The 14,234-nt window shown below is 38.2% G+C and overlaps 3 protein-coding genes across 5 annotated transcripts; 2 read left to right on the top strand and 1 right to left on the bottom strand.

Moving 5' to 3' along the window:
* Positions 1-1,486: 1,486 nt before the first annotated feature.
* Positions 1,487-5,184, top strand: LOC108691536. Its single transcript, XM_018199315.1, has 3 exons — positions 1,487-1,615; positions 1,802-2,133; positions 4,569-5,184. The coding sequence occupies exons 1-3, from the start codon at positions 1,487-1,489 to the stop codon at positions 5,182-5,184; spliced, it is 1,077 nt and encodes a 358-aa protein (XP_018054804.1).
* A 797-nt stretch (positions 5,185-5,981) lies between these two features.
* On the bottom strand, positions 5,982-8,308 carry LOC108691455. Its single transcript, XM_018199207.1, has 9 exons — positions 8,218-8,308; positions 8,056-8,140; positions 7,663-7,775; positions 7,534-7,582; positions 7,315-7,415; positions 6,972-7,170; positions 6,751-6,893; positions 6,404-6,638; positions 5,982-6,100 (listed from the first exon to the last, which is right to left on the bottom strand). The coding sequence occupies exons 1-9, from the start codon at positions 8,305-8,307 to the stop codon at positions 5,982-5,984; spliced, it is 1,134 nt and encodes a 377-aa protein (XP_018054696.1). The 5' UTR covers position 8,308.
* A 447-nt stretch (positions 8,309-8,755) lies between these two features.
* LOC108691586 (limulus clotting factor C-like) lies at positions 8,756-13,527 on the top strand. 3 transcript variants are annotated; one of them, XM_018199407.1, is made up of 10 exons: positions 8,756-8,902; positions 9,622-9,894; positions 10,120-10,423; positions 10,549-10,653; positions 10,905-11,122; positions 11,264-11,479; positions 11,731-11,895; positions 11,961-12,259; positions 12,640-12,796; positions 13,004-13,527. In XM_018199407.1, the coding sequence occupies exons 1-10, from the start codon at positions 8,836-8,838 to the stop codon at positions 13,189-13,191; spliced, it is 1,992 nt and encodes a 663-aa protein (XP_018054896.1). In that variant the 5' UTR covers positions 8,756-8,835; the 3' UTR covers positions 13,192-13,527. The 3 variants fall into 3 exon arrangements, with proteins under 3 accessions (XP_018054896.1, XP_018054895.1, XP_018054894.1); XM_018199406.1 differs by having other exon boundaries at positions 9,622-10,023; XM_018199405.1 differs by having other exon boundaries at positions 9,622-10,423.
* The last annotated feature ends 707 nt before the right edge of the window (positions 13,528-14,234 follow it).

Here is a 14,234-nt window from a genome sequence, read left to right as displayed (position 1 = left end):
TATATATATATATATATGTTTGCGAGATAGTTATTTATTAATTATAGAATATATCTTCAGGATCACACAAAGAATTCTTGTATAGCATACACATACATACACATATATGTATATAATACTATACATACATATTATATATATGTGTGTATACAAGAAAAGATAATAGCGTTATTATTTTAAATAAACTATTCTTGCGCATTCAAGATCACTTGTTTTGAATACTCTCATGCGAGTAATAATTTACTTTATATGTTTCCTCTCAATGAAACTGTATCATCTCTCCATTTACTTATAGATAGGAATGTACACGTATAAACGATGTATGCAGTTAATGCAGTTTTTTTATGTAAAGTCAATAATAAATCGTTATTGCCAATTAAGTAGCTACTTTCATGTCGACAGCCTTTGTCTATCGTCACGTTTTTACTACGCAGAATGGATTGCCGTTTTCCACCTCGACGCGATTTGGCAAACAACGATAAAACCGCACCGTTTCCATTTGCAGCGAGCAATCGTCGCAATTAGCCCCGTTAAACGCCGTCGGGTTGACGGGTGGAGGGCAATAGCGGCAGTAGCAGCGACGGCGATCAAATCCTGACCAAGGCGTCCGTGTTCCAGGGCAAGCGAGGGAGTGGCGAGGGGATGAGGTGAAATTCCGCTCGATACAAATTCGATAAAGCTACCGGTGGCCCGCAGGACTCGCTCGTTATCCGGATCTGGCGGTCTGTTAGCCGCTACGTCAGAAAACTTGCAACCTTTCCTGTGTGTTACGCGACCGCGTTCCCGATACTTCGGGGAAGTTTAATTTGCCGGATAGCGAGACGCACTGTAACATCGTTCTCGCGGTGAATTCTTTCTTCAGAAGCGAAAACTCAAGAAGGAATTTTTGCTTCGGCTTGAAGCATTTAATCTTCAGAAGTTCAATGTTCCACTTAAAATTTACGAAAATTAATAGAGATTTTAATCTTTAAATTTAGTCTTGTTATAATTATTTTATTTTTAATCTCTTGACGAATATGTTAACATAATAATATAATATAATTTTGGTTTTTTAATAATATATAATTACTTCAAGATGAAAACATTCGTCTTGAAATAATTATATTATATTAACCATAATTATATTATATTATTATGTTAACATATTCATCAAGATTAAAAATAAAGTAAAAAGATTAAATATTCATCAGGTATTATCGGAAAAATATAGCTAACAATCGTTAAATGTCGCCTTGGATTATCAAAGGTGAAGCTAACGACTATGTCATATGCGTGCGAATACGAATTGATAAATTACACGCGTCAATTGTGATATTGATCGGTAACCTTCCTCGGAAATATTTTGTGCTTCGTTGAATAACAGGCGATAAGGGCTGTGTCTCGACTATTCCGAATTTCCAGAATCGATTATTGTAATCAGGACCATCGCCTGAACTGGTTACCACATCACAGAGATGCTTGCAGCGACCATAATCGCTTTTCGGTAATGTCGCTTTGTCCGTCGTCGTCTCATCAGCTTGTCGCAGCGGCGATCGCTTTTCGACGTGCTCGCCGCAAATTTCCAAAGGATTTCGGCCTCGAAAGCACCATCGAATGTGCATCCGGAATTACAAAGGTTTTACACCGAATCATAATTGTACAAAAAAAAGAGTTAATGACAAACATCTGTTATCAATTTTAACATTTCCGTAATAATTCTTTTGCATTTAAATCAGATCCCATTTGCTTCTGATTTAGCGTTATGATTCATATCGATCGTATCGAGGGCAATTTATTGTTTCTGACGGATGCACGTTTTCAGACGCAGGAAACCACGACGAGCCGCGAAGGGCCTATCAATCAAATCAGATCGAGCTCCACGTTGATGAAACGCGCATACAACTCGAGATCCGATCATGTTTGTCCAGCAAGCATGCGGAATCACGACTCTGACGATCATTTCTACAACAAGGAGAACTCGATCATTTGTAGTTGCTACCGGACAAGAAACGTCGGCGAGGACATTTCGGAACTGCGGGATGAGTGCAGTGGTGGAGATGCGGTCGATACCGTGCCAAGTAGAGAACGCGAGGAGTTTGCGTCATCGGACGCCGATCGTAAAAATGAATTTGTGAAATTAGTCGACCGAGACAGGTTTGTTTGCAACGTCTCGGCCTTGCAATGTTTTCAGTAAATGAACTAACGGTTAGAATCTTCGTCCTGTTATTGCGTTAGTATTATGAAAAGATCCGACGTTAAAAACTGATTTTTATCAAATCTCATAATGGAAAAGTTTTAAAATGACGTTTCACTTCTTAGGATTTTGCATAAAGGAGACAAAGTGCTATAATTAATACATTTTGAACTGCGTGGGTTATTGGTAATTACTGAATTTTTAATTCATTTTTCAGCCATTCATCGATATTTTTGACTATTAAAAGACACATAATTATGATGTTCTTCAGACTTTTACGCGTACTTTTTTCAAGGTAGTTATGTAGTTTACGACATAATAAAAGCGTAATATCAGGTTGTATCTCGCACTAATAAAATGAATTGCAATGCTCGCGAAACATTGGCATTTAACGATGTACCAAGACACTTAGGCTTATCCAAGTAGAACAACAAACTATTATGATATCAAAATAATGTCATCAAAATGATTCTAAAATGATCATTAAAGTCATTTTCAATCATTTCTGATTCATTTTAATATAATTTTGACATTGTCGTGACTTTCTGTAGATATATTTATAATCAAATCTTAAGATATTAATGCTCATTTCCATCAATGTAGATTAACTTTAATTTCGGTTAAACTTACTCTTCAGTTTTTTCTAATTTTTAAAACTAGAAAAAGTGAAGAGTAACCTGATAATAATCTATATTAATAGAAATGGGCATAAAACTGTTGTACAATCTTAATATATGACGAATCAATCACAAAGAGTATTAGCATTTTATTAAAACATTACTTAAGACGATCTTGGAATCGGCTATAAATACCACAATTTGAGATTATTTCTAAAGCATGTAATGCATATATAATTATAATAAACACTTCCTGAAATTAAGTAGCACACAGTGCAGTTTTAGTCACCGAGAATTATCCAGAGAATTACTCATACGCGGATGACAAGACATGACGCTAATGAAATTGGCATGAAACTTGTTAAAATATCTCTCATAAAATCATCTTCTTTTACGCGAATGCAGATGCGACGTAGCGTCAAGATCGACGGACGATAGCGACGCTGTCAGATCGATAGAACGGATCCCGCAATCCTCACATCCAACATCTTATCATCCTTGTAAAGCACGCTGCTCGTCGAGACCATGTTCGAACATGGATCCCAACGTAAATCCTCCATGTGACTCTGCGTCCTGTGAGAAGCACGACAAAGTCGCGTGCGGCGATTTTACGGGGGACAGGAGCAAGGAGTTCGCGTCGACAAGTTGTCACAGAACATCCATCGATCTTGGTGGTAATGCGGAAGAGGATATCGTTACTGGCGACACTCGGGGCCATAGTTCGAATGTCGACGACGTGTGGACGAGGGCGAATACTTTGACCAAATCTCATTCGACCCATCGGAAAATTGTAGATTCAACTTGGCGATGCCAGTGCGAGTATCATCCGCGCGAAGATTCTATTCCGAATCTGTCAAGATCGATGTGTGATCGTTGTCGAAATGAGTGCTACCATCGGCATAATTATCATTGCGATTGCTCCCATCGGCATTGCTGTTGTCTGCAACGCGATAGTTTGTGCATAAATATCAAAAGGTAATAAGGTTAATAAGAAATCTTTTTATAATATATTATATTAGAGAAAATCTCCAAACGTGAAGTCACGTGTTAAGAACACAAAATGTAGATGGAGGGGTTTTACTAAAGTATTCAAAAATTTAATTAAAAACAGATCTGAAAATAATTTTGTTGTTGGACTGTTAAAGTAATTACATAGAAGTCTCAAGTAGATGAGCAATGATGCGGTAAAAAATTTTGATATTCTAGCTATCACTTTGAACGTCTTCTACATACAATAATTATTTCGCTGTAAAAAATAAAATTATTTTTAGATTTATATTTGACTAAATTTTTAGATTAGATAGAGGTTTCAGCAAAACCTTTTCATGTAACATTACGCATGATAGCTGAATTGATTTGTGATGAATTTTTAAAGGATTTGTATTGTTAATAGTTTTTAATAACGTTTTCGACCGTAATGAGTTTAAACTAATAAATAGCAGAGCACGCAACATCAAATCCATCTCAAATCGATTTAAACTCGTTATAATGATCGAAAATATTATAAGATTTGGAGCCAATTTCGGATTGGTCAAGTTTTAACGACTGCGTATCCACGGGAATCTTACACTTAGTTTTCTTATATTATATATGTGAAGTATTGATCGTCATATATTTCATGTATTTCTATAATGAATTTTATAAAATATTATTTTAAAAAAGAAATTGAATGAATGGGGAAGGAGAGTAAGACGAAAGATATGTGATTGAGGGAATGAAAATGCCCCGCAGCTACAATCTCTGTTTAATTCACTCTCTTCGCATCATTCATATTGCAGATGTGAGACGCGCGAGAACGGCATCTCCGGCGAGAAAGCTCAACACAAAAGCTGGCGCGATCAGATGCGAGGCGAGAATAGTCGATTGTACGCGCGGCAGTGTTACTCGAAGGAGTATTCTGGAATAATACCCGCCTCTCGTGAGCGAAACGATGAGGAACGCAAGAAGAAGAAGAACGACGACGACGAAGACGAAGACGACGACGATAGCATGGTTGTTATCAATCACAAGGACTCCATGTGCATCCTCGCTGAAAAATATAAAGCCAGCAGGAAGTGGCGCGGCAGAAGGTGCGGGGATAGAGCGCAATCGGGGGACAGGACAGGGAACAAGGATGAGTGTAACAAATCGTTGACTTCGGAAATCATCGATCAGCCGGGATCGTCGCTGGAGATCGTAAACGCGGTTTCGCACGAGGGACCGAGGATGAGACACAGTTGCCGAGCTGCACATTGCGAGAACTGCGGAACCGCCGCGATCGTAAGAATATGTGGTCGTGTATGTAGTCAACACGAGCCGCCAGAGGATGAATTCGACCGATTGAAGCTGCCTTTGAACGAGACGGTTGTCACCCACTGTTGCTCAAGTCGACCGCCTTGTAGACGTGTCTTCTAATTCAATTTCATTCTATAAAACACGTTCATGGACTTTTTATCCCAATTTTTGTATTTTCTAGTTATTTTCAGCGTCCAACATTTGTACGCATGAACCATTGGAATAAAAAACGATTTAAAATTTATTTGAAATTTTATGTTTTTTTTTATCTACATTTTAATCGCGGTAGTAGATACTGTGCATAAACTATACAGCGATGTGCGTGAAAAATTTAAGCGAAATCCTCGCGCTTTTGCACCTTTCCCTGTTTCAACCGCATTGAATTTTTTCTGCGAGATACTTACTTACCCGCCATATATTAATGCAGCGAAATAATATAGCAGAGTATTATTCTACTATACGTTAAATGTTAAGAATAAAAATTATGTAAATCAAATTTTAGACAAGTCCATGAAATGGTTTAGTTCGTATTACTTGAATTAAATTAACTTTAAGTAATTAACTTATAATAGGACAATTAACTTTTAACTCGTTTTATTCAAATACGCGTGGAAGAGAGCCAGTTTCCATCTGGGAGAATTTTAAGCTCGCTACGGCACGTTAACGGAATTATCGAATATAAGCATGTGCATTAAAAACCATGGTGTCTCCGACATTTGGCTGCCTCCGGAGACGACTTTTCGCTTGCTGAGCTCTTTGTGATGGTTGTACGCTCGTTGTTTCTCTTCTCTTGCACTGTTCGCCCACAGCTTCCATGTTAATTGGCTCATCTCGTTGGTCTCTGGAAAGGATTCCGCAGCAAGCGACGCTTTTCCTTCCCCTTTCTGGAAAGTTCAGTTCTCTCTTCGATGCTAATATTACACGTTTGTTTTTTCGTCACGTTCAGATTCTATTTCGATCTCTCGATCTTCTTGCCAATCTTCCGGCACGCTAATTAAGTCCATCACTTTCTCAAATGATTCACCAGGTTCCTCTTCTGTTTACATGTTTAGAATATAATATTCCAGATAGCAAATTTTATTATTATTTTAACGTCAAAAATGACTTAATTTTGATATTTAAAATCAATAAACAGTTAAATTTTGTAACAAAAAAATCATCATTTTGATGTCAAAATACGCCATTTTGATTTTCTCTTAATTTAATATGTTTCTTAGATTACTATCTGAAATAGATTAGTATTTTTAAAGATTTATATAAGTTCAATCTCTTTTTCTCTCCTTCTCATTGTGATATCACATTTAAAATAAATGTTTTATACAGACATCGCTTATAGTACCTTGTGCCAAGCGAACAAGTGCTAATTGATTTTTAAAAGCACGTTGAAGTTCTTCGCCAGCTTTCGTCAAGTCCTCTTGATTACCAAATTCTGCGGGGATGTCCGCCCGAGTCATGACTTCGTCGAAAACCTTCTGATTCAAATTTTTGAGAATGTCTTCTGTCACTGTCGCTTTCGTTGATTCTACCGGTGATTTAGAGTTATTTTTTCTCTCGCGATACCGCCTGTAAGCTTTCTATATGATATTTGTGACAATTGAGGATTATTTCTTTTCAATTTTCTGTATATATTTGATATAAATATGATGTACGATGTATATAATTTTATATATAATTTGATTTGCTTACTTGTATAATAGATGCAGCTTTATCTGCTCTCATTGGTGTCAATCCTGATTCCTTGTACATCATATTCAACCAAGCATCTTCTTTGGATTCTACCTTCATATCTACCTCGCTTCTTTTCTCTTCCTTCTGCGATTGCACAGCCTCTGCAAGAGGCCGGAAATACAATTTGAAATACTATACTATCCTAATGCATTTAGAAATTGCAATCTAAGTGATCTTACGCATTTTCATTTTTAGGTTTTTCCTTGTATAGTAGCCGCGGTAAGTAGCCTGTATTAAAATGGTGGCTTTCGACGCCTCTGCTTGCGAAGCTCCTACCTTTCTCAGGATCTCGAGGGTCCTTGTTGCCGCTCCTTGCCAATGAATTATGCCATAGGGCTCGTTTAATAGCATCCTCTCATAATGCCCATGGAAAGCGGTCTGATTAATAACACCGAAAATTTCATTGAGCTGATTCAAAGAGCTGCGATCAGCATTAAAGATCCGTGAAGGTCTCTCTCTCTCTCTCTCTCCCTCTCTCTCTCTCTCTCTCTAGTTGAGTCTCGTATGGTAATTAACGCATACTTGTATTATCGTGGCATGCTTCTCCGCCTGTTCCAGCGGGATCTCCATCGCTTGCAGAATACTTTGCAGAGATATCTTGGATTTCTCGTCGTAAGTTGTGTCTGCGGTCGAAAGAGGAAGAATGTCTCTCGCTTTTTGTCCGTTACACGTTACAGAAATACCGCGCGCGGGTCTACCCGCCGCAAAATTGTTTTTCTACATAATTCATCGTGTAATTACCGTCGCGCACCTGGGTCGCTCGCATGTCCAAGTATGCGCGGAACGCCATCTGAAAAAAGTACGAAAGAATGTCTGAAATATTATTTAACTGCTGGATTCTTATCCGGCACGCGACAGTAAATTCTATACCTGAACCCTGGGCGCGGCGCGGGTGATCTGCTCCAAACTCAAGCCGCTCTGCTGAAGTATATCCACGATGGCTTGACTCCCAAATAAAATATTGCTTACGACTTTCACCGCGACTGGAATTGTACAATTGTACGACTGTAGAACGCGATGTACGATTATAGTGCGATTTACGATCGTCGCGCGTATTTTATCACACGCGGATGATATACGCGCGGTCATTCACTGCAACCTTTGAATTAACATAATGATTCGTGGGACAAATTGATACCAGTACGCATGCATGTAAACATTAGTAATTAATTAGCTTAACGTTCCAATTAGTGTCTGTTTGCGAATGATATACATAACATCAAGACATCCGAGGTTGTGAAACTGTTGTAGATGACAGAGTACCTTTTGCATTTTCCCGTGTGATCAAAAGGGCTTCGATATAATCAGCGATAAAGCAATAAATGTTCCTTGGTTGCGAGCGCAGAACCTTTACGGATCAGATAATAATTTAATCGTCCTTTGACGTGACGGCGGTAAGTCAAATAACGATTTCATAGAGCGAACCTCGCGTGCGATGTCGGTGCATAGTTCGCGTAATCCTTCCGGGACCTTACATATATGTTTAGCTCCATGTTTCTGGAGTAAAACGTTCATTTTCGTGATTATCGTTTCAGCTGAGTTGCTTGAATTTATCGACTCTTGCTCTTATCGCGAGTAATACGATGCGCAAAAGTTGCTAACTTTCGGTGGTAACGAGCGTATTGATGAAGCTATACAGAAGCTATATATAATGAAACAAGTATAGATCAGGCCACACAGTGTTAATGCCTGGATAAAATCATATCGAGATAAAATCATTAAAAATATGAATAAATCCCATTAACTTGTTATTGTTGTATAGAAATCACGTTAAAGTTATTCATTTGATAAGATTATTCTATGATCCCGAGGCATTTCTCAATAACACGAGGATAAATTGTTATTATTTATTTTGACATTGTTTTATTAACATTTCTACGAATTTCTTTGCTGACATTGTTATCCTCGAGCTCTTTCCTTGACACAGTGCCATTTTGCGCCGTTTGCAAAATGATCTCTACATTATCGTGGGGTATTCTGCGTTGACTGGGCCTGACGTGGAACACGCGGTCAGTTCCTCGTCGACTATGAGCGACGAAAGCCATGCTAGTTACGAACGCATGCGTTGTGTTCTCGGTGGCTCTGTCGTTTCTTGTCTTACTGCCATCGCGTGAGTAACTTACATAATATTTTGCTTCGCTTGTTTCCGACGTTGTCTTGCCGTTTCACCGAGTTTCGTGCGAAGAATGGCTACGAAAGTTTGCGACTTCGTGCAACGATTTAATTGCGAGATTAAGCATTCGCGTTCTCATTCTATGCGATAGGTATCATCGTGTATCGAATAATTAGACAAATCATCGAGCAATTAATGAATTTTATCTGGCGTGAATGAAAAATGACCTATAAAATCCGATCCGTAATAATCATACAACGTGCAATAATGAGAGTATTCTCAATATTAACACATCGTGATGTTTCTTCTGTATTTAAAATTAAAATAGAAATGTGACAGAGACCAACATAATTCCTGTTTGCCGGGTGACAATTAAATATTCATGAACTAATGCGCGACGAATTCCCTCACAAGTTTACATTGACCGGTTTTTTGCAATATTCAAAGATCGAAGCAATCATATTCTATACAAACGCAGAATCCTTGAGAATTGTTTATAGAATTTATTTGTGTCTTTGTGTGTGTGTGTATATATATATATATGCCTTTTTTTCTACAATATAATCAAGTCGGTGATTTTTCCATTAAATAATTTTCTTGTTTGCGATTGACTAAATTTCAATACAAAATTAATATTAATGTTTCTCGTATATGTGATGTGATAGAGAAAACTTTTCGAGAATTGATATTTACGTAGAAATTATTCACTCTTTTAGTATCTCTACAAGCTCGTGCGCAGATTTTGGACTATGGCTTTTCTGATCGATACGAAACAACAGCCACGAATGGCCCATCAGGTCGTTCCAAGTGGAGCGGCAACACTGATCTTTCCGGACCACCAGGTCATAATAAAAATAAATGGGGGGGTGGTGGTAAAGGGCCACCAGGTGGTCGCGGTCCTCCCGGATTAGGGGGCGGCGGTCCTCCAGGATTGATTGGTAAACGTCCTCCTGGCTGGAACAAAGTGGACACCGAAAATTCGTCCGAAGGTGAAAATTATCCACGTCCAAATAACAATAAAAATCATTCACGTCCAAATAATGGTGAAAACTATCCACGTCCAAATAATGATGAGACTTATTCACGTCCAAATAACGATGACAATTATTCACGTCCAAGTAATAATGAAAACTATCCACGTCCAAATAATGATGAAAATTATTCACGTCCCAATAATGGTGAAAACTATCCAAATAATGATGAAAATTATTCAGGTCCAAGTAACAACGAAAATTCTTCACGTCCAAATAACAATGAAAATTATCCACGTCCAAATAATGGTAACAACTATTCACGTCCAAATAACGAAGAAAATTATTCACGTCCAAGTAACAATGAAAACTATCCACGTCCAAATAACGATGAAAATTATTCACGTCCAAATAACAATGAAAATTCAAGTACAAATAATGGTGGATCCATTCAAAGACCTTATCCTGATTACAATAGAGAGGGCCCCCATGGTCCAGGCGATCGCATTTCCGATCGAAATGAATATCCACAGAATCGACAGTGCAGGTACATCTGACTGCCTCTCAAATTAAAAATATATAATTCTTTATTAATGTATGACGGAGATGGTACTTACTTATATTCGTATTAGTAAAATAATTAACAAAAAAATTTTATTTATTTTTAATCAGGGATGACGAATTTCATTGTGGAAGTAACGAGTGCCTACCGCGAAGGGTTAAGTGTGATAATAAAAATGATTGTCGTGATTCCAGCGACGAAGAATTTTGTATGGCGTAAGCTAAATGCTTCTTAACTACGCATTTTTATATTAATTATATATCTTCTTTAAATGCTGCTTCTTCGAAATTCTTTACTTACGACATGAATAAATTGATAATAATATACTTGACTCGGATGTAAACATACTTGATTTCTTCTTTTTTTTATCATTATCTTTCTGATAGCCTTCTGAACTTCTCTTTTTATTTGAAATCTTAGCTTTAAATGTACAATTTTCTATATTTTACATTTTGTGAAATTATAGGAACAGAAATAATGATGAAAGCTGTGTTCTACCTGAACAACCAGAAGGTGGACATTACAAATTGGGTGGTTGTGATGAAGGTTGCGATAAACGTCCTGGTGATACAGTTCCTAAAAACAGCTTCCTCAATTATACCTGTAAAAGCAATTACATGTTGAAAGGAAACACCATTTCCGTTTGTGTCGACAACCGGTGGTATCAACCGCCTTCATGCCTTAGTAAGTTTATTTCAACGGTATATATTTATTTTTAGAAGTATCGAATGACGTTAAGATCTCTACTAGAAATAATATTCTTCTTATTTAATGTCATATAATATAAAATTTATTGTTTATCTTCTCCGTTGATTATCTCTGTAGAAATCTGTTCACCGTTGAACAGTACCAGCGTAGACATTTCCTGCAGCTACCACGGGAAAACGGTGTCCTGTAACGAGCGTATATTGCCTGGTACGCAGGCTACACTCGCCTGTAAATCATCTTATAAATTACCTTTAACGAACGATCCAGCTTACAGAGAGATCACGTGTCTCGACGATGGTTTATGGGATCGTCGTCTTTTTCGCTGTCTACCAGGTACTTGTCATTTGCATGCTTCCTGATATGAGGAATGAAAAACGAAAAAGTCTGGATGGATTGAACGTCGACCGTGCATGTTACCATCCATTAGTAGACCACATGACGTTTTTCTGCAGTAATTGCCGTCTGAGCGTATAAGATTACAGTTTCGAGACTTTATTTTAGCTAGTGATTTATAATCCGGCTGTTCGCCTGCAATTATCGTGCCATCGTACTGCAAAAATATTAACGATATTCTGGTTAATTAGAATGCGGAACGTCCATCGCGCACGGCAACACGTTAATCGTAAATGGATTCGCAGCCAGAGCAGGGATATTTCCATGGCACGTGGGTATTTATGCCAAGGAGAATACGGGCAGGTACCAGCAGATATGTGGCGGCACTTTAATTAACAACAATCTCGTCGTATCAGGTAAATTATCGGGCTGGTGAATCATTCTATTCTTAGATTTACTCTCGTTGCATGTATATTCGTAGCTGCCCATTGTTTTTACGATGAGGTTTACAACAAACTGTACAACGAATCGAAATATGCTGTGGCCGCCGGCAAACATTATCGTGATTGGAACGCCAGAGAAAAATACGTGCAGAAATCGTTGGTGGAGAGCATCCAAGCGAATAGCAGGTACCAGGGAGCGAGAGGTAATTTCGCCAACGACATAGCTTTATTAAAGTTGGAGACGCCCTTCGAGCTGACTACCTTAGTGAGGCCCGTCTGCGTAGATTGGGACAACACGCACGAGAGAGAGCAGCTGCAAATGAGACACAGTGGCAAGGTAATAATACGGGCCAAGTATCAATCATGAGAACCGACTAATTGGCACGTCTTAGCACAATTTAATTAATTACAAAGGCGCTTTGTAATGTCCGAGCGAAAATACATTTGGCGAGATACTAGTTGTAAACTGTATTAACGACCTGGTTTTGAACTAAACTTCGACTGCGTGCATGTTGGGACATTGTTACATCGTGTTTACGTTAATTGCTACGAGTGCAACGTACGCTGCACTCACGCGGTTTTGTATCCAATCGCGAGTGGGAAGCTATTTAATTTTTGTAAAGTGGCTCGTTTCGACCGTCATTCGGAGAACGAAGATAGAATGAAATGTAAAGAGAAAAATAAAAATGGATACGTGAGCTCACTTTGTGATTTCAGGTAGTCGGCTGGGGCAAAGACATCAAAGGCGAATCCACCACGAGCTTACACGAAATTGACATGCCGTTCGTGCCGTATGATCAATGTTTGTCCGCGGTTCCTCAAGATTTTCGAGGATACCTCACGTCCGATAAATTCTGCGCCGGCCATTTGAACGGTAAGTTTACGTACGTGTAAATATTTGCTAGATTTATTTGCTTGCTCTCATAGAGAATTTGTAAGATTATCTCAATAATTGGATCAAGTAATGATGTTAAATGGAGTAATTATAATGATACTGTTGCATATCTCTACTACAAATCGAAAAAAAATGATTCTCTTTAGTGTTTTATAATCGTTCATAAAGTAATTGCATAATTATTAGGTTCGAGTGTCTGCGACGGAGATAGTGGCGGCGGCTTGTGCTTTGAGAAGGATGGCATTTGGTACCTTCGCGGCATTGTGAGTGTAAGCCCAGAGAACAAAGGCACTTGCGATTACAACTCGTATGTTGGATTTACCTCCATCAGTCATTTCCGTGATTGGATTCGCGAGGCCTACGTGAACGCGTAAATGTTTCGTGAGATATATGAATTGTGTCAACCCGTGAAATATATCGCCATATCATCGAGTCTGTAATGCTAGACAATTCGATGTGACGTCAAAACAAGATAACTGCAACAAAGCATTATTGACGATTATAAATCTTCTTTGCAATTTTTTAGCATCGAGTGGCAAAAGCGTGAAAATGGAAGAATAGAGATTTAAAGATTTTTTGCACGATATAAAACTGTTGAAAACGCAATATTATCTCTGAGAGACGATGTCGAATATGATTTATAAAAAATTTCAAAAATCTATACTGTGTATGATACTCTTTTATCATAATAAAACTCTTTAATTATATTACACACAGTTGTGACGTATGTTTAGGAATCAACAAGGAAGTCATTATGCCTGATCGTTTCTGCGTCGTTGCATAATTATCCCCACTTTAATTTTCCACGGTCATATAGATAAGTATCTTAATGCACAAAGTGACGCAATATGAAATCGATTGTATTTTCATATGAGTAATAATCTTGTTGCTACAATCGTGACGTTTACTGCGCTATATGTATATGTATGTATATTTCCACACATTTTTTAATATTAGTACACGAACGCGTAGATCGAGCCGTATCGAAATGCAATTGAATGACGAGCGCCGTGACGGACGTCCTGCAGGACGGCTTTATCTGACAGAAATCTAAATTAGTAACGCGTCGTTTTATTTACAGCGGCGTCGTGTCATTCGTAACGTAAAGCACGGTGTCGTCGAAGATTTCTTTTGTTTTTTGTTATTCCGATGCGTGATGTCCCCCGCAGGAATTTCCCAGTGATATTGAGATTATCTTCGACGGGTATCGGTACCCACATGGATTTTGTTTTGCGAGCTTACTGTCTACTCGATAAATTGAGTTGCGGAGTTCGATGACGCATCGGTTGTAGTCGGAGCTATTTGAGCTTCATGTTTCCCACAAATTCAACGCGATCACGTTCCTACGGTGATTATGCTCGGCGAACGTAGATAATTAATATCCTTTATTGTCGTTGGAAATAATAATTTCATGCGA

This window comes from Atta colombica, unplaced genomic scaffold (assembly GCF_001594045.1).
Source record: "Atta colombica isolate Treedump-2 unplaced genomic scaffold, Acol1.0 scaffold47, whole genome shotgun sequence".
Taxonomy (NCBI): domain Eukaryota; kingdom Metazoa; phylum Arthropoda; class Insecta; order Hymenoptera; family Formicidae; genus Atta; species Atta colombica.
Note: the sequence above shows the minus strand (reverse complement) of the source record. Positions and strands in the feature narration are given on the sequence as shown.

Coding starts and splice junctions, on each gene's coding strand:
- LOC108691455 (XM_018199207.1), bottom strand. CDS start 8,307: ATGAACGTTTTACTCCAGAAACATGGAGCTAAACATATATGTAAGGTC. Junction 7,776..8,055: donor CACACGGGAAAATGCAAAAG/GTACTCTGTCAT, acceptor GTACAATTCCAG/TCGCGGTGAAAGTCGTAAGC. Junction 6,101..6,403: donor ACTTGTTCGCTTGGCACAAG/GTACTATAAGCG, acceptor ACATGTAAACAG/AAGAGGAACCTGGTGAATCA.
- LOC108691586 (XM_018199405.1), top strand. CDS start 8,836: ATGCTAGTTACGAACGCATGCGTTGTGTTCTCGGTGGCTCTGTCGTTT. Junction 11,123..11,263: donor TCAACCGCCTTCATGCCTTA/GTAAGTTTATTT, acceptor TTATCTCTGTAG/AAATCTGTTCACCGTTGAAC. Junction 12,260..12,639: donor AAATGAGACACAGTGGCAAG/GTAATAATACGG, acceptor TTGTGATTTCAG/GTAGTCGGCTGGGGCAAAGA.
- LOC108691536 (XM_018199315.1), top strand. CDS start 1,487: ATGTCGCTTTGTCCGTCGTCGTCTCATCAGCTTGTCGCAGCGGCGATC. Junction 1,616..1,801: donor GTGCATCCGGAATTACAAAG/GTTTTACACCGA, acceptor GCACGTTTTCAG/ACGCAGGAAACCACGACGAG. Junction 2,134..4,568: donor AAATTAGTCGACCGAGACAG/GTTTGTTTGCAA, acceptor TTCATATTGCAG/ATGTGAGACGCGCGAGAACG.